The 19,756-nt window shown below is 38.0% G+C and overlaps 1 protein-coding gene across 3 annotated transcripts in view; it reads left to right on the top strand.

The window, feature by feature from the left end:
- Positions 1–19,756, top strand: part of LOC150088811 (uncharacterized) — a 131,997-nt gene that overhangs the window by 84,764 nt on the left and 27,477 nt on the right. For all 3 annotated transcript variants that reach the window (XM_090369669.1, XM_090369671.1, XM_090369670.1), the window contains exons 3-4: positions 5,689–7,518; positions 10,624–11,099. In XM_090369669.1, coding sequence (XP_090225795.1) covers positions 5,689–7,518; positions 10,624–11,099 — 2,306 coding nt within the window. The remainder of the gene's footprint in view (positions 1–5,688; positions 7,519–10,623; positions 11,100–19,756) is intronic.

The following is a 19,756-nucleotide window of genomic DNA, read 5'->3' as shown; positions in this document are numbered from 1 at the left end:
AGATAAATAAGATAGATAGACATATGAATATTAGATGCTATTAATAACAGAAACATAATTTAAAAATTATGCTTGTGTACTCTTCTCCATGTAGAATTCTGTTTTTTTCATACTGCTTGAAGTCTACATCCTATAATGAACTCCAATAAAAGTTAAAAAAAAAAAAAAAAAAAGTTACAGTAGAGTATGAAAATATTCTATAGTTTTTGATAAAACAAAAAAAGTTTGAGTACTATTAGTTTCAAAAACTCTACACAAAAATAATTACTAGAATAGTTGAAAGGAACAAATGCTATCAAAAGTTCTCATGTGTTTTTAGCTAGTTCCTCTTGAAAAGCCCTGAAGTGTTTCTTTCAAGGACAGATGATGCTGTATTTACAAAGTTACTGAACTTAATTGGTGTGTAACCTTGAACTAGAACAGCAGTCATTCAGCATGCAATTGAAATATAAACATGAAATATGAGCACCACCTATGAGGTGCTGCACACTTACTAAGCACAAAAGTTACAAAAACAGGTGTGTGGCATATGTCACATTCTTTCCTGCTATTACTCTGTGAAAAACAAAAATATTACTCGAAAAACAACCTGGATAAAACTATATCTATATTTAGGAAGGTAAAGAAAGTTTCAGAAATTAACTTTGAACCAATAATTAATAGACAACTTTCTCGTGAGGTACCAGGTTAGGAGTTCTACCAGGTTACCATCCTCCTACCAGGTTAGGAGTTTGTTACATTTCATGTACATAAAATTCATAAAGATGTTTAAGTAAGCAAAGCTTTCAAGAATAGTTTAACCCCCCCATCCCTTTATAAGAGACATCAACGACCCAAGATGGTGATGGCGCATCCTTACAAGCATTATTGGCTGATTTTTCTTATGGAGAACATTACTCTAACACTGTACTTAGACCAGAAGGCTGCATTTTGCCTCTTGTGAATCTGCAACCTATTGCAAATGTCTTGCTCTTCTAAATGCAGGATTAAGACCTTTTGTAGTAACAAAAATACTTCATTATAGTGTCTATCACAAAAATGGGTGCTGATGTTTTTGAACCTTTTTTCCTCCCCTGGACTATTGAAATTGTGACTCAAGCATCACACCTTAGTACTTATTTTTAATGTCTTATGATGTGAAATGGACAGCTATTGGACTCTAGTAGTCCAGTATTTCTCCATTCCACATTGTGCCTAAAAACGAGAAACAGTGACTTCTCCTAATATTACCAAACTGTTTGCATCTTATATTGAGGTATTTTCAATTAAGTAACATTTTCAATAAAATAGCATAATCTTTACATATGGTAGATTTTATGTCACTCACTATATTCATAAGATGAATAACAACACGACACTGCTCCTCTTTCGTGAATGAGAAAAATTTTATCATTATTAAGGGGGGAGCATATTTATAACTTGTCTCGGGCAACAATATATATGGGTTGGACCTTGGTGTTACATACAGTGTGTGTGTGTGTGTTGTTTGGTTTTTAGGAGCATTAGCAACTAAGGCCATATTGCTCCGAGAATATGCAGTGGTCAATCCCTGACCTTTCCGCATCCTCCGTATTTGGTGGTGATGGGCTCGAACCCCGGTGTAATCAAGAAGCGTGTGCTACGCACTGCTGCTCCTTCCCACCTGGCTACAGAGGCGCCTATTACATACAGAAACCATATTGTATATTATCTATATTGCATGGCCACTTTATTAGAACCATGGAGTTTTGGGCTATATGCTTCAATCTACACAAAAATCTGCAAATCGAAGTGGTCACCTGTGTGATGTGTGCAGGAAAGTGCAATAAAGCCGTGTTATGTGACTAGCACCCAAATGAGTTCATCAGTAATTGGGAATGGACTTCCAATGAGACAGGATTTTCAGTGTATGTTTAGCAGGTGCTGCAGAAGAGAGGATTTGAACATTTGACAAGGAGGATTGCCCTTGTCAAATGTTCAAAGACCAATACCATTCAAATCTTTAATGAATGGAAAGATATCCAGAAAATATCTACAAAGAGATGAAAATGCAAGGTGATGTGAGGTTGATGTCTGGAGCTGATGATCAGGTGTACAGGTACACTAATACCTCTACCATGCAAAGAATCCTACAAAGAATGCACTATTTGCATTCTTTGAATGCAGGAGGATTGGAGAGAAGTTATATGGTCCAGTTAGTTTTGATTTATGCTTTTCAGTGCTGATGGAAGCGTACACATTTGAAGGAATCCATTTGTGCACTCTTCCTTATGGATATTTTTCAAAGTAGTCTCCTTTGCAGCATGTATGCAGATCCAGTGCCTCTGCAACTTCTAAAAACATTTCTGATAGGCTTCTTCTGGAATTTTTAATAGTTCCTGTGTCACATTCTGAATAATTTCCTCAGTCATTGCAAATCTGTGACCTCTCATGGTCTGATTACTGATGAACTCATTTGGGTGCTAGTCACATAACACAGCTTTAAATGTGGCGGAGACTCAGAGAGAGCTGAATCCAATGAGTTTGATGGATAAGGGACCACAGTGATGGAGTGCTTTGAATAAATTTTTTGGTAGAAAGCACCAGTTGTGCAGGGAAATTGCCACAACACAAGTGCCAATTCCCTGAAGCCCACCATTTCCACTGCTTTCTTCAAACAGCATCATGTAATCACTGTAGAACTGGTTTTTAGTATTCTGGTTCACTCTTTGACCGTGAGGGATAAATTCATAATGAACAATGCCCTGGGCAAACACCATAAGCATATAGCAAAGAAGAAAAATGCATGGAATGCATATAAATTATCAGGTAGTACAGAAGCCTATGGTAGATATAAACTAGTGTATACATGAGTTTATACACTAGTTTAAAAACTAGTGTATATAAACTAGTGTATACACGAATGGAAAGATATCTACAAAGAGATGAAAATGCAAGGCAATGGTGTGCGGTTGATGTCTGGAGCTGATGATCAGGTGTACAGGTACACTAATACCTCTACAATGCAAAGAATGCACTATGGAGGTCAGGCAAGCTAAGGCAGATCACGACAAGTCTCTGGCAGGGAATGCAAGATAAACAGCAAAGACTTCAATATGTATATTAACAATAGAAGGATGGGATTTAATCGCATTGGTCCACTTGATGTCGATGAAACAGAGGTTAAATTGTTGATGATCTTGCTCAGGTTGCCGACAAACTTAATGTGTAATTTCACATTTACACATGAGGAATTCTTTAAGGAAGGGAATGCTAGAAGTTTGTGAAACTCTAACAGGGAGCTAAATGATTTTGTGATAACTGAGAGGAAATTGGAAGAGAAATTGTTGAAGCTAAACATAAAAAATGGTGCCAGGGGTGAATGGGATCTTTCCAGTTACATTATGGGGGCAGCAAAGGAGGTAAGTAAACCCTTAGTCATAATTATGAGAGCATGTTTGGATTCAGGGGAGGGCCCTATGGACTGGAGATATACAGATGTATTCCCAAAGGGAGATCAAAAGGTAAAATGAGTAATTACAGCCATTAGCTTAACCTCTGTTGCAGGGAAATTAATGGAATCACTGGTTAAAGAAACAATGCAGGACTATCTAGACAGAAATGCAATTAAACCACCGTCACAACATGGATTTGTTAAAGGATGATCTTGTCTGACCAATAAGATTGGATGCTATGATGCAATAACAAAGGTAGTGGATATAAAAAATAATTTTTATGTCATATACTTGGATTTCAGGAAAACTTTTGATACTGTTGCACATGGAAGACTGCTATACAAATTGGAGCAGTATGGCATTAAGGGCAAGTTATTGCAATGGATAAAAGGATGGTTGAGTGGGGGAGAAGACAGTGGTTATTAATTAATGGCATTGCTCTTTGTGGACAAATGTTATTAGTGGAGTTCCCCTAAGGTTCCCTGCTGAGACCATTATTGTGTACAGAGGTTGGCAGAGTGGTTAACAACAGTAATCACAGTAAGCTACTGCAACAAGATTTGGAAAAATTAGGCAGATGGGTTGAGAAATGGCAACTGAAGTTTAACATTGACAAATGCAAAGTACTGCATATTACTATATGCATAATGCATATAGTAATCCCTGAATGTAGTATTAACTGTGCAGTACTACATTCAGGGTAGTGGAAAATGAAAAAGACTTGGGTAATTGTGCAGTCAGATGTGAAGTTCTCTGAGCAGTGTAGGCAGGCTGGCTTCCAGGACAGTTCATGGGGTTTTATCAATGATATACAGGAACTTTGCTAGCAGGGATAAGGAGGTGAGATTATTCCATTGTACAAGGCAGTGGTTAGGCTGTATCTTGAATATTGCATACAGGTCTTGAGGCATCATTTTAGGAAGGATGTATCAGCTGGAATGGGTGCAGAGAAGGGCAATGAGATTGGTGAAGGAAACAAAAGGATAGTCTTACCAAGAAGGCTCCATTTCTGCAGATTGCGGCATCTGGAGGCTCTTCACCTGCAAGGTGATCTGATTGATCTTAAGGCTTTGATTGGATTGAGCAAGCTCAATGCTGTTAGCGTTCTTCCTCTTGCTTAGACCAGACATGTGAGGGGCATAAATTCAAATTGAAGTAGGTTTGTTTGTTCGTTTGTTTGTTATTTGGTTTAGGAGCATTAGCAACTAAGGCCATATTGCACTGGGATATGCGGTGGTCATTCCCTGACCTTTCCGCATCCTCCGTATTTGGTGGTGACGGGCTTGAACCCCAGTCTAATCAAGAAGCGTGTGCTACGCACTGCTGCTCCTTTCCACCTGGCTACGGAGGCGCCAATTGAAGTAGGATGGTTGCAGGATAGATGTGCAGAAGTTTGCCTTCAGTTATCAGGTGTTTGATTGTTGGAACAAACTGCCACCTGTTATTGTGTAAGTGTGTAGTAGTTTGAATAAATTCAAGGAAGAACTAAACATATTGGAAAGTATGGACAAGTCATGTGAGAAGGTTTTTTTTTTTTTTTGGCTGTTCCTTAATCAGTTTTCTTTCTTGCATAATTTGCCACTACTAATATTAATATACTTATTTCACATTTGATCAAGATTATCTTCCTTTTTTGGGACTTAGAGAACATGGAGTCTTCCACTGAGAGTAATGGGCCTTTGTTTCTGTGTTGTAGCCATACACCTACAATTTATTACCAATAATAATAGAACAAATGAAGTGTGGGTCACAGCAACAGTATGTTAATGAAGATCCTAACTGCAAGAACATGCTGCTCTCTGAACATCATTGATTATGTGAAGCAGAAACTTGGCTCAAATGAGGGACTAAATTTTGTGTTTGGATTTCAACCTTTTCGGGGTCATAAATATTGGCAAAACTGTATTCAGTGCACTTATGCATAAATGCAGCATTGGAGGGATAAAATCATCCCCAGAGACGGAAGTTGAACAGATGGGTGTACAAATATTTTAATACTTTTCCATATATTACATATACGACAACTAAAAGAAAGGTCTGAAGGATATTTTTTTCATTTTTTTATTTCTGGGTATGAGAAACTGCTTGTTACAGGCAAACTTTGAGAATTACACATAATTTTGAAGGGTAAACAATATTCCTCAGATTCTGCTTGTTTTACTGCCTATACAAGTAATTATTTTTCATGAATTTAGTCTTATATCTAAAATAATATATTAAGTAATTTTTTCATTAATTTTCAGTTTCACATGTATTTTTTTTTATGTTTTATTAGCATTCACAACTACGACCACCTCCGAATTTTTGACTGCAGAAGGTGATCCTCGCGACTTCAAGATTACTCATGCTCCACAAGAAGGTGATTTCCATTATAATAACCCATCAGATGAGAATGAAAACCCAAAGAATGATGGGGTTGAGCAGTTTCAAGAAATCCTTAACTCAAGTTCTACTAACATTACACAAAATTTTCACCAGCAAGATGGCTTTCATGAAGGTGAAGAACAGACAAGCAGTCAGAAGCCAAGTGAGGAACTGATCCACACAGACAGAAGCCAAGGCAATATATACTCTGGTACTACTGAAGAATTTGAAGAAACAAGAAATCCAAAAGAAGCTAGTCGTGTTCAACCACTCTCCACTATTCATGAGCAGAATGAAATTTTGAGTAATCAATCTGTTCAAAGTGAAAGTAGTGAGAAAGATATTCCAGTAAACGTTACAGTTGCACAAAATGCAAGAGCTCTGGATTCCAATCATGAAGATCTTCTTAAAGTTAAAATGCCTGCTGTAGACTCTACAGACTCTTTTAATGTATTGGCATCATCAGTAAGTGTTTCTCCAAACAGTGAACTGCAGAAAGTGCATCAAATATCGACTACTTATCACAATCTTCATTCGTTTAATTATAATGATACCACTGTAAATGAAAACATAAGTGTACTCAGTACACAGACAAATAAATTTATGGAACTTAAATCAACGTGGTTTGCTGTCGAATCAACATGTAGTCATTCACATTGTCATATGAGTTCCTCGGCACTTAAAAGTGCAACAGCTGTGCATAATTTGGACAGTGAACAAAAAGATCAAAATCTGGATCAGAATCAAATTTCATTCATTGAAAGGACTAAAGATGTAAAAGAAATAAAATTCAAACCTGATGATAGTACTAGTTATATATCTGGTAGATCATTCACCAGTAGAACAACAGGGGTTAGTTTATCTGAGCTACCGTCTCATCACTATGAATCACTAATTCCAGGCACCTCTACCTCAGTTTTTGTACACACAGAACTTTCAACCAAATATGAAGAAGTTCTTGAGTCAGATTTACATACAAGCTTAAGCGATATAACCTCTACATATTTTCCCATACAATCTCAGCATACACCATTCATTGAAAGTCAGATTGAACTAAGTACAGTAGCAAGCACAATTGTTCCTCAGGAAGAATGGAGCACTTCAAGATACACAGATAAAGTTAATAAAGATTCGTCACTCCATATTAAACCAACCAAAGTAGTATCACCGACTGATTCTTTATCTACTACTTTTTATAGTTGGCATAATACACAATTTCTGACCTCTCCTCTATTCCTAAGTGAAGGACCAAGTGAAAACCTTAGATTTTCTTCATCTGTGGAGTATCTACCGTCTGGTGAAATTCTTCTCACTGAACCAGTCAATCAACATTCTCTTGATCATGAGTTGAACTACACTACAGAATTTGAAATAAATGAAACCGCATTAGTAGTTTTCCCAGAAGAATTAATCTCCTCAACAGTTGCTCTATTTAACATTTCTGATTCAGTTCCTAGTGAAAAAGTGATATCTCGTGAGTTTACTTCTGAAACATACTACAGTGTGCCTGTAGGTACAAGTCTTTTGAGTGATATGACTGTTCAGTCATCCTTCATGCAAGTTCCAAATAGTGTGCATTCAATTTTAACACACTATAATTTTACAGTTATTCCCTCCTCATTGTTGACGTCCATGACATCACCTTATGTTACTGAAAAAGTTAGTATTCAAACGGGTATCGATTTGAACCATTCAACTGTAAAAGTTGTGTCATTACTTTCAAGTTTTTCGAAGACAGCAGGTGAGTTTGGCTATACAGTATGAATTTTTTTTTAAAATAAAATTTATCTTAAAAGTATTTTATCATAAAAATCTGTTGTATTTATTATATGCAAATTTTTTACTTTTGTATGTTGTGGCATATGAATCTACCTTTGAAGCACTAAAAAATCATCATAATTTTAAGGTTGAGTTATATCAGAGTTTAATATCCTAAAATTGAATTAAATTTGAAAGGTTTTAAAAATGGTAAGCAATAATGTATATTATTGCCTACCATTTTTAAAACTCAATTTCTTCATCTTCTTTGTCAGACAAAAACAGTTTATGGAATTCATTAAGCATTATATTTTTTAGTTTACTTTGATTTATTAAAAAGTAAACTTTTTAAATTAGCAAATGTGCTTTCATATTGAGGCATTGTTTACAGAGGAACCAATTTACAGTACCATACTAAACAGGCAACAAGAAAGTCTAGGCTTGATTTGGCTAATTAAAAAAACATCTCATGTACACATATAGAGTTATATCAATAAGAATGATGTCATGTCACCACTTAAACCTGTAAGTTTTGGTTTTGTGACCTACATAAGGGGTACTATATATGCTTGATGCTTCTTTACCATTTACTGTGTAGTATCATAATATATACCGAGTGATCACTGAATTATGACCTGACCATCTTCCTAATACTGTGTTGGGTCACCATTTAACAGCTAGCACAGATAACAGCTGCTGTTTGCCTAGGCATTGACTCCACTAGATGTTTGAAGATGTCATAGGGATCTGCTGCCTGCTGATCTCATTTATCTGAAATTTTTGTTTCCTCCACGTGCTGTGTGGCTGAGCATCCTTCCCCAGAAGTACAAAGGTTGTGGAGCCACTTCCTTCTGAAACTTTCCCCTAACTGTACTTTCCCTTAATCCGGTTTGTTCTGCTTGTAGTCAGAAACAGAAGCCTTTCTGATTCCCAAGTGCATTCTAGAGTAGGTTTCATTGTATGTACCTGAAACTAAGTTATCTTCTATTACTAGGTTCACAGTCCATTACTCTACCACGATTAATGGATAATTTTGGACGGTGACTTTATTGCTTCCCCAACATATCTTTCTGATTCCCAAGTGCAGAAGCCTTTCTGATTCCCAAGTGCATTCTAGAGTAGGTTTCATTGTATGTACCTGAAACTAAGTTATCTTCTATTACTAGGTTCACAGTCCATTACTCTACCACGATTAATGGATAATTTTGGACGGTGACTTTATTGCTTCCCCAACATATCTTTCCTGCCATTGCCTGCATTCCGAATCATTATTTTTAGAAGCAAACTTGCCATCAATTGTCACTTTCCAATTGTTCTGTACTTGCTCACATTGGCATAACTAATCAGCAATCTGCTTTAGATGAATATCTGTGCGGATTTAGATGCAAAAGCAGTTAGCTTACCCTCTCTGTTTAAACATAATTAATTTCAAAAGACAAAAATTTATTATTTTTCTGGAGTTGTAAGATTGGGATCTTACAAAGTGTTAATTTAGAAATGCTGCCCCAGATGGCTGCTTCATTTTTGGATACCTCAAAGTGTTGTCTAACTGTTTTTTGAATACCATGAGAACCTGCTAGGCATGTTCCTGGCCACTGGATAGAAGAAATGAAATTTTGAAGCAGATTTGTACTTTTTAGTTATTTGTTCTAATGAGACCTTGAGGTCAGTTAATCAAAGGTTAACTTTTGGCTTAGTAAAATTAAATAAGAAATAATGTGTAGAGTGAGATATAGTCATCTTGCTGCAGTGAGGGCAGAAGTTTGCAACAATTAGCCAGGCAAATGCAATAGACATATCCTATTTTGGTATGTCTTGACACACCATTAACGTAATGCTCAGACTCTTAAAAACAGTTTGATGATAGCTGTTTTCACTAGTAACTTTTTTATGTCAGTTTTTCCTCCCATCTTTGTGCCATCAGTGATTTGTTAGAAATATATTCTTATAATTATCATGTGAATTGGTGTTTTCATACAATGTAAGTATTGAGGAACATAAAATCTATGGGGTGGTTGTGAACTTCTAAGGAAACCGTTGACTAGCAGAGGCTGACCCATACTTGATATCTAAGCCATGGGTAGCTGCCTGCTCCCCCAATACTTGAAGAGGACAGTACAATTAATTAATGACCTTTACTTACAAATTCTTTTCATTCTCCCACATAGATCTGCTGCTCTTTGTGTATCTTCTCTACTTCTGTTCTTTGGAACAGCCTTCCTTCAGTTATAATTTGCAAAAAAAATTGCAAATATACAGAAATTCAAATCCAGTGCCACCAAGTATTTGTGTTTTCTGTCATTTCAGCCTTACACCTATACATGGTCCTAAAGTACTATAGGTTGTTATACCCCTTAATAAAAAAAAAAACCTGATTGCATTTTGTCAGTTAATGATGTAATTGCTTTGTGAATATGTAAATTACTGAAACAAACTAAATTTTATTTGTCATTAGAGCTCTACTATTTCTTTGGGGAGTATTGTATTTGTAACTTAATGTGACAATATTAATAATATAAAGTTGGCTATGTACGAAAACTAAAACCACAAAACGAGACCTCTCTCTCTCTCTCTCTCTCTCTCTCTCTCTCTCTCTCTTAAAAAGGAACAGGATGCTTATACTATCCTAAGTGTTTTTTGTGTTGTTTATAAGTATGTTCTATTTATATATCAATAGTTTGTTTTTATGTATCAGCCAGAGTCTAACAATAGCATAAGTGCAAAATTAAATTGTTGCCCAGTTATGGTTTCCTTTTATTGGTGCATTTTTATAGTTTTGCTTTCCAAAACCAAAAAGCCTGATTTTACTTAATGTCTTGAAATACATATGTATAAATACATATAATATCTGAAGTTATTTCGTATATCCCAAGATAATGTTAGTTCTGGACCTCTTGAAGGGGGCAGGGGAATCAGACCATTAGAATATGAATAATAATAGCAGATAAGCTTCCTACATGAATAACATATATCATCAATTAAGTTTTGATGATTTATATGCATATTTTTTTATTCAGTTTTTTATGAGATACTGAAATCTTATTTTAATATACTTATTTCATGTTTTCTTTTTTTTTTTTTTTTACAGAAATATTTAGCTCATTTTCTACATTCATTTCTCCTATATCAAGCTCATTTCCTACATATATATCCAAAGTGCATAAGACAATGGACCATGATTTATCAACTGAAGGGCCACCTACAAGTGTGCCAACAACCATAAGGCAAAACTGTAGTAGTCTCCCAGTTTGTATTGCACTTACACTTAGTATGAGCTGGGTTGAATTCTGTGCTAACCAGGAAGAATTCAGGAAACATTTATCAGAATCTCTGTCCCAGTATACCAAACCTATTCAGCCTTACCAAATTATTTTTAGTAACTTGCAAGAGTGTAAACCTCGTAGAGATAATGACATTTTAGTACGTCGTCGACGGCATCCATCTATTGTTGTAAATATATTTGTGACTGATAAAGATGGAGCATATGATGACAAAATGACAGAAATCTGTGGTATCATTCTAAAAAAAGGAGTGCCAGCTCAGGGAACAACTTTTTATAATAAGGTAGGGATAATTTTATGAGGAAAAAAAGTTAAGTTCAAATTCTTATGCAAAATTTTTCAGTCGGTATAGTAACTACATTTTAAAATTTTTCATTTAGTACTATAAAGTAACAGGGAACAATAAAAAGTTCTTTACGTGTAAGAAGTAAAGAGCCTTTCATGATGGTAAAATAATCTCACATTCTTTAAAAAAAAATTAAAGAATGTGAGCTTATTTTATATAACTGTTTAGAATATTGTGCATAACGTCATTTACTTGCAATATACAAGTAATGTGTTTTTCTAAAAACACATTTTATATGAATTAGCACAGTGATCACTAATTAATTTTCTTTATTGTCCATATTTTATAATATGTAACTTATTGCATTTTTGTACTACAAAAATACACTGATGAGATAAAACATTACGACCACCTACCTAATGTGATGTTGGTCCTCCCTGTGCAGCCAAAACAGCTTGTACCCGGTGAGGCATGGACGCTACAAGATTTCTAAATGTGTCTTGTGGTATCTGGTACCAACACATAACCAGCAGATCCTTTAACTCCTGTAAGGTCCATGATTGAGATGCCGCAGATCAGAGTTGCTGTTCCAACAGAAACCACAGATGCTCGATGGGATTGATATCTGGGAAATTTGGAGGCCAGGGCAATACCTGGAAGTCTTCCTCATGTTCCGCTAACCAGTCTCGAACAATCCGGATGGTGTGGCATGATGCATTGTCCTGCTGAAAGACGGCACCGTCAGAGGGGAAGACTGTTGCCATGAAAGGGTGTACCTGGCCAACAATGATGTTTAGGTAGGTAGGTAGGTAGTAGACGTCAGAGTGCCTGGCACATGGCTGACTGGACCCAGGGTATCCCAGCAGAACATCACCCAAAGCATGACACTGCTGCCACCAGCTTGTTTTCATCCCACAGTGCATCCAGGCACCATCACTTCCCCAGACAAACGACGCACACGTACACAGCCCTCCACATGGTGATTCAACAGGAAACGTGATTCATCGGACCAGATGACCTTCTTCCAATTACTCACAATCCAGTTTTGATGCTTGCGTGCCCATTGTAGGCGCTGTCACTGGTGAACCGTGGTTAGTATGGCCACTTGGAACGGCCTGTGGCTACGCAGCCCCATTTTCAGCAGGATTTGATTTACTGTGTGTTGTGACACATTACTCCTGTCACCAGCATTCCAATTATCGGTGAGTTGCACCACAGTCGCCCTTCTGTTGCCATGTACCATCCGGGAGAGCCTTTGCTCACCTTGAGCATCGATGAGCCGTGGTCGTCCAACACCTCGCCGGCGGTTCATGGGTTTTCCCTCCTTGGACCACTTTTGGTAGGTACTAACCACGGCTGACCATGAGCATCCCACCAGTCGTGCCATTTCGGATATGCTCTGACCCAGTTGTCTGGCCATTACAATTTGGCCTTTGTCAAACTTCCTTAAGTCTGCTGCTTTTCCCAACTGAAGAGCAACAGTAACACTGATTAATGGAGCTCAGTATCGGGTGTTTTTTATACAGTGTCCCGACTGCGCATGTGGCGTAGTTCACCTGCAATTGCTTCGACTTGCATAACATCTCACTGGTCATAATGTTTTGGCTCATCAATGTATAACTCATTGCATTCAGCATCCCTTTTAGACATAAAATTAATAGAACATCAATAAATATTATAACATATTTTTATTTTCCTTTATTATAGAACATGAAAGGTGTATTCAGTATAACATATAACTGATTTTTTTAAATGTCACATTAGCATTAGTAGAGGCATGATGCAAGAAAGCAAGCTTACGGCATCAGCCAGAAAAAAAAAAAAAACACACTTCCCATTTTACCCATCCATTTGCTCCAAAAGTTTGCCCACTTCTTCCTTGAATTTATTTAAGCTATCATGTCAGACTAAAGGAACTTTCAAAAATGCAAAAACTAAAATAATTACTAATTAGTTGCTTTAGAGGATCAGCAATTGACAAAAAGCAAGGGTTCTTCTTCAATACAGCATAATAAGGTTTATTCCAACAGTAATTTTGTCTAAGGTTAAAAACCACCTTAGATAAAATTACTTCAATGCTTTGAGCCAGGAAACAGAATCATAAGTTATCCTTCAATATTCATGCTTCCTTTCTTTTTACATATCCTATTCCTTCCCCCCCTTTCCCTACATTTACTCACTTCTTCCCATAAGTTATATTTCATTATCATTAGCTTTCAGCCAGATTTTCTTCAACTGCAAAATCATAATTTCTTCCTAGTTTAGTCTATGGTCTTTGTTTACGCTTGTAATCCATTAATCAATTATTATTTTAGATCCTAGTTTCAACCATATTTTGGTTGCCTCAAGAAAATCCTTCCTGTTTTCCAATACCCTTGTTCTCAGAACATTGTGATCTCATTTCCCATTGGCTCACTCAGGACTTTCCTAATCTTTCCACAGTACTTCCACATGCTCTCAAGGTCCAGTATTTCATTCCACATCAGTCCAACAGGTAAATCTTCACCATATTTTCTGTGGTTATTAAACTGTGCTTTCTTCATAATAATAAATTTTCCATTTTGTTTCTGATCCACAGTTAATAATCTCCTTAAGGAGATTATTAACTGTGTTGTCATCACTGGAAATTACTGTTTTAGTCGTTTTTGTAGTTTGTACTGCTATTTCCTATCCATTCATAGTCTTGAAAAAAATTGAATTTTTAATTTAAAAGTGTCAAAAGTTATTTAAATTAACTTCACCCCATTCCCCCAAAAAAGATTAACTCAATTATTTAATTTTTTGTAACTTATACACTATTTGACAAAATTAACAGAACACATAGAAAACATGGTGTAACTTGTATAGCTTGTGATGAAGTGGGACAAAATTTGGTATGGTAGTGTACTATAGAATAATGATTAAATGAGGAGACAGCAAGAAACTTCATACAGGTATAAGGGACATTTATAGGGATTGTATAAGAATTACAAAAAAGGTCCCATTACAGAAGTTGATACATGAGTATGGCATATATGATTCCTTCTAACAGCTAAACAGGCCTAACAATGGAAAACCATGCTCGATATAAGGGTGTCTATAAAATTTTGTGGTAACAAATACCATTCTTCCACTAGTGCGGACCTCAGTTAACCAAGTGACCGAGGAATTTGCTGTCGGTGTGCATTTCAACGTCCAACGGCATTCCACACATGTTCAATCGGATTTCAGTCTGATGATCGTGCTGGCCATGACAGTCGTTGAATTTCTTCAGTTTCAAGATATTCTTCCACCACTTGAGCTCTATGTACAGTGGCATTCTCGTGCATGAAAAGAAAATCTGGGCCAACCGAACCCCTAAAAAGTTGCACATAGGGTTCAAGGATCTGTTCTTGGTCCCTATCAAAAACATGAAGCAGGTGCAGCCATTAATCGCTATTCCACCTCCACACGAGAACACTGCCTCCACCATAAGTGCCATTTCTCTGATGTTGGAGGGATAATACCACATTCCTTGTTATTTGAGGATCCTGCTCAGGTGGCTAACAATCTAAACGAGTATTTTGCATCTACATTCACGCATGAGGAGTTATTCAGGAAGGAGAATGATGTAGGTAAAGTAAACATTGGCAGTGAGCTGGATGATTTTGTAATAACTGAGAGGAAAGTGGAGGAGAGATTGTTGAGGATAAACATAAAAAAGGCACCTGGGGTGGATGGGATCTATCCAGTTATATTAAAGGAGGGAGCAAAGGAAGTAAGCAAACCCCCTAGCCATAATTATGAGAGCTTCTTTGGACTCAGGGGAGGTACCCATAGACTCGAGATGTGCAAATGTAACCCCAATTCACAAAGGAGGATCAAAGGCTGACACAAGTAATTATAGACCTGTTAGTTTAACTTCTGTTCCAAGTAAATTAATGGAGGCACTGGTTAAAGAAGCACTGCAGGATCATCTAGACAAGAATTCAGTTATAGCTCAGACGCAGCATGGTTTTGTTAAGGGAAAGTCTTGCCTGACCAATTTGATTGGATACTATGATGCAGTCACAAAAGAACTGGATGCAGGGAATAACTTTGATATTATATATTTGGATCTTAGAAAGGCTTTTGATACTGTTGCACATGGAAGACTGCTGCACAAATTGGAGCAGTGTGGCATTGGAGGAAAATTGCTGCTATGGATAAGGGGATGGTTGAGTGGCAGAAGACAGAGAGTGGTAATCAATGGACACTGCTCAACGTGGACTAATGTTATTAGTGGAGTTCCTCAGGGTTCAGTGTTGGGTCCGTTGTTGTTTTCGGTGTTTATGAATGATATTGATGATGGGATATCAAGTTTAATGTCCAAGTTTGCAGATGATACAAAGGTTGGCAGGGTTGTTAAGGACACCACTGATGCTATGCTGCTGCAACAGGATCTGGAAAGGTTGAACAGATGGGCTGAGAGGTGGCAAATGAAGTTTAACATTGACAAATGTAAAGTACTACACATGGGAAACAGCAACCCCAGAGCAACGTATCACCTCTGTGGTACTACACTGACAGTGGTAGAGAATGAAAGGGACTTGGCAGTGGTTGTGCAGGCAGATATGAAGTTCTCTGATCAGTGCAGATGGGCTGCAAGAGTAGCTCATGGAGTATTGTCAATGATATACAGGAATTTTTCCAGCAGGGATAAGGAGGTGATTATTCCCTTGTATAAGGCAATGGTCAGGCCACACCTAGAGTACTGTATACAGGTCTGGAGGCCTCATTTCAAGAAGGATGTAGAGCTCCTGGAACGGGTACAGAGAAGGGCAACAAGATTAGTGAATGGAACAAAGTGTTGCTCTTACGAAGAAAGGCTTAAGTTTTGCAAATTACAGAGTCTAGAGACTAGGCACCGGCGAGGTGATCTGATAGAGGTGTATAAGGCTTTGAATGGTTTGAGCATGCTCAATGCCAATGGGATTCTTCATCTTGCTCAGAATAATCAGCTCAGAGGGCATAAATTCAAATTGAGGAAGGACGGATGTCGGATAGATGTGCGGAAATTTGCCTTTGGCCAGCGGGTGGTTGGTTGGTGGAACCGACTTCCATCACTTGTTGTTGAAGTTGATAGCCTAAACAAATTTAAGGCTCAACTGGACAGGTATTTCGAGCGAACGGAGGGGTGAAATGGGAGTGGTGTGTTTTTTTTTTTTTTTTGCTGATGCTGAATAAGCTTGCTTTCTTGCATCATATTAGCATTAGTAGAGGCATTTGATGCAAGAAAGCAAGCTTATGCAGCATCAGCCAAAAAAAAAAAAAAAAAACCCACTTCCACTTCACCCCTCTGTTCGTTCAAAATACTTGTCCAGCTGAGCCTTAAACTTATTTAGGCTATCAACCTCCACCACAAGGGATGAGAGTCTGTTCCACCAACCAACCACCTGCTGGCTAAAGGCAAATTTCCGCACGTCTGTCCTACATCTGTCTTTCCTCAATTTGAATTTATGCCCTCTCAGGTGATTTTTCTGAGCTAGAGGAAGAATCCCATCAGCATTGAGCATGCTTAAACCATTCAAGGCTTTATGCACCTCTATCAGATCACCTCGCTGGTGCCTAGTCTCCAGACACTGTAATTTGCAAAACTTAAGCCTTTCTTTGTAAGAGCACCCCTTTGTTCCATTCACTAATCTTGTTGCCCTTCTCTGTACTCGTTCCAGCAGCTCTACATCCTTCTTGAAATGAGGCCTCCAGACCTGTATACAGTACTCGAGGTGTGGTGTGACCATTGCCTTATACAATGGAATAATCACCTCCTTTTCCCTGCTGGAAAAATTCCTGTATATCATTGACAATACTCCATGAGCTACTCTTGCAGCCCGTCTGCACTGCTCAGAGAACTTCATATCTGCCTGCACAACCACCCCCAAGTCCCTTTCATTCTCTACCACTGTCAGTGTAGTACCACAGAGTTGATACGTTGCTCTGGGGTTGCTGTTTCCCATGTGTAGTACTTTGACAAATGTAATGTTAAACTTCATTTGCCACCTCTCAGCCCATCTGCTCAACCTTTCCAGATCCTGTTGCAGCAGCATAGTGTCAGTAGTGTCCTTGACAACCCTGCCAACCTTTGTATCATCTGCAAACTTGGACATTAAGCTTGATATACCATCATCAATATCATTTATAAATACAGAAAACAATAATGGACCCAACACTGAGCCCTGAGGGACTCCACTAATAACATTAGTCCACGATGAGCAGTGTCCATTGATTACCACTCTCTGTCTTCTCCCCCTCAACCACCCCTTTATCCATAGCAGCAATTTGCCTCCAATGTCACACTGCTCCAATTTGTGTAGTAGTCTTCCATGTGCAACAGTATCAAAAGCCTTTCTAAGATCCAAGTATATAATATCAAAGTTATTCCCTGCATCCAGTTCTTTTGTGACTGCATCATAGTATCCAATCAAATTGGTCAGGCAAGACTTCCCCTTAACAAAACCATGCTGTGTCTGAGCTATAACTGAAGTCTTGTCTAAATGATCCTGCAGTGCTTCTTTAACCAGTGCCTCCATTAATTTAACTGGAACAGAAGTTAAGCTCACAGGTCTATAATTACTTGTGTCAGCCTTTGATCCTCCTTTGTGAATTGGGGTCACATTTGCACATTTCCAGTTTATGGGTACCTCCCCTGAGTCCAAGGAAGCTCTCATAATTATGGCTAAGGGTTTGCTTACTTCCTTTGCTGCGTCCTTTAATATAACTGGATAGATCCCATCCACCCCGGGTGCCTTTCTTGTGTTTATCTTCAACAGTTTCTCCTCCACTTTACTCCCAGTTATTTCAAGATTCTGTTGCTTACTGCTAGAGTTGAATACACCTCTGGCATTCCCCTTGCTGAATAACTCCTGATGTGTGAATGTCGATGCAAAATATTCATTTAGTTTGTTAGCTACCTGAGCAGGATCATCAACAGTTGACCCATCAATATCAAGTGGACCAATCTGATTCATCCCCTTCCTTCTAGAGTTTACATAAGTAAAGAACTCTTTGCTGTTTTTCTTTGCATCACTTGCCAAAGATTTCTTGTAATCTGCCTTCGCCTGCCTAACCTCCTTTGTAACTTGGTTGCATATCAACTTGTATCTATCATAGGCTTCTGTGTCATGTGTTAATTTGTAAGTATCCCATGCATTTTTTTTCTCTGCCATATGCCTCATTAGTTCATCTGACATCCATTTTGGCCTAAACCTTGAACAATATTTCTTGGTTGGTATGTAAAGCCTAGTAGCTTCCAAGATAACTTCTTTGAATGCTTCCCATTTTGAATTTGCTGTTGGTAACATCATCAGTTGGTCCCACTGTATAGAATTTAAATACTGTCTCAGTCCATCGTAGTCGCCTTTACGGAAGCAATAACCCTTCCCTTTACCCCTAATGGTAGTTACCTCTTTGAGTAAATCCCACTTCAGCACACTGTGATCACTGCCACCTAGTGGTTCATTTATCTGCAGATTCTTAATGCATGAAGAATCACTGCTGATAATCAAATCAAGAGTATTACTCCCTCTAGTTGCCTTCCGAACATGCTGATGTAGAAAACAATCATCCAATAAATCCACAAAAGCCCTGCTAGTGTGTGAGTAACCAGTCCCCAAATTCCAGTCAATATCTGGGATATTAAAATCTCCCATTATAAGACTCTCTGATTTACTGGCCCACTCTATTTCCCTGTACAGTTCCTTATTATACTCATCAGAGTCATTAGGCCTATAGCACACTCCTACTCTCAATTTTGATCTCCCAATGCTTATGTCACACCAAACTGACTCAACACTGCACTGTCCAGCGATGTCGACTGGCTTCACTTCCTTGGTTTTTATGTGTTTCTTAACTAATAGCATAACCCCTCCCCTCTTCCTATCCTGTCTATCCTTTCTGTAGACGTTGTACTCCCCAAATTGCAGTTCTGCATCCCTTATATCTGTGTGACACCACGTCTCTGATATCCCAACAATATCTGCCTTTGATGTTTTGAGCAATACCTCAAATTCATCAAATTTATTTACTAAACTCCTAGCATTGGTGTACACGCAAGTATACCTGCACCTGTTTTTATTCTTAGCTACCCTAACACAACCCATGTGTTTACTTGTACCGCAATGGCTCCCAGCAGTCTCTGAAATACCATGCATCTTGTTTTTCAGGCTTCTGCTCATTCTAATAGAAGCAGTGCAAGAATCTCTTTCACCTCTGCCAGTAGCTACTGTCAATCTATTGGTCTTTGTCTCCCCCCAAGCTAGCAGTTTTCCGACCCACCTAACACTGCCTCGATAGCATCAGCAAATATTCTTGCACCCTTTCTATTTAAGTGTTCTTTTCTATTCTTGCACCCTTTCTATTTAAGTGTATCCCATCCCTGTAGAAGCAATCTCTCCTGTTAACAAGTACAGTCCAGGCTGAAAAAAATTCTACCCCTTGAGCCTTGCACAATCTTTCCAGGGCCGAATTGATCGACAAGGCTCTCATCATATACTCCCTCCTATCGTGTCTGGACAGAATTGCAGACACTTTCAAATTCAACCCTAATTCTCGGCTTTTGTTCAACAGTGACCTGTACTTGTTAAGTAATTCTGCCGGTCTCCTACTCTTAATATTATTAGTGCCAACGTGTACAACTATATCACCTTTTGTGCCCTTAA

The sequence above is a fragment of the Mastigoproctus giganteus genome, chromosome 3 (genome assembly GCF_048544385.1).
Source record: "Mastigoproctus giganteus isolate SK-2022 chromosome 3, ASM4854438v1, whole genome shotgun sequence".
Lineage (NCBI taxonomy): Eukaryota > Metazoa > Arthropoda > Arachnida > Uropygi > Thelyphonidae > Mastigoproctus > Mastigoproctus giganteus.
The sequence above is the reverse complement of the archived record's forward strand: the minus strand, read 5'-3'. Positions and strand labels throughout refer to the sequence as shown.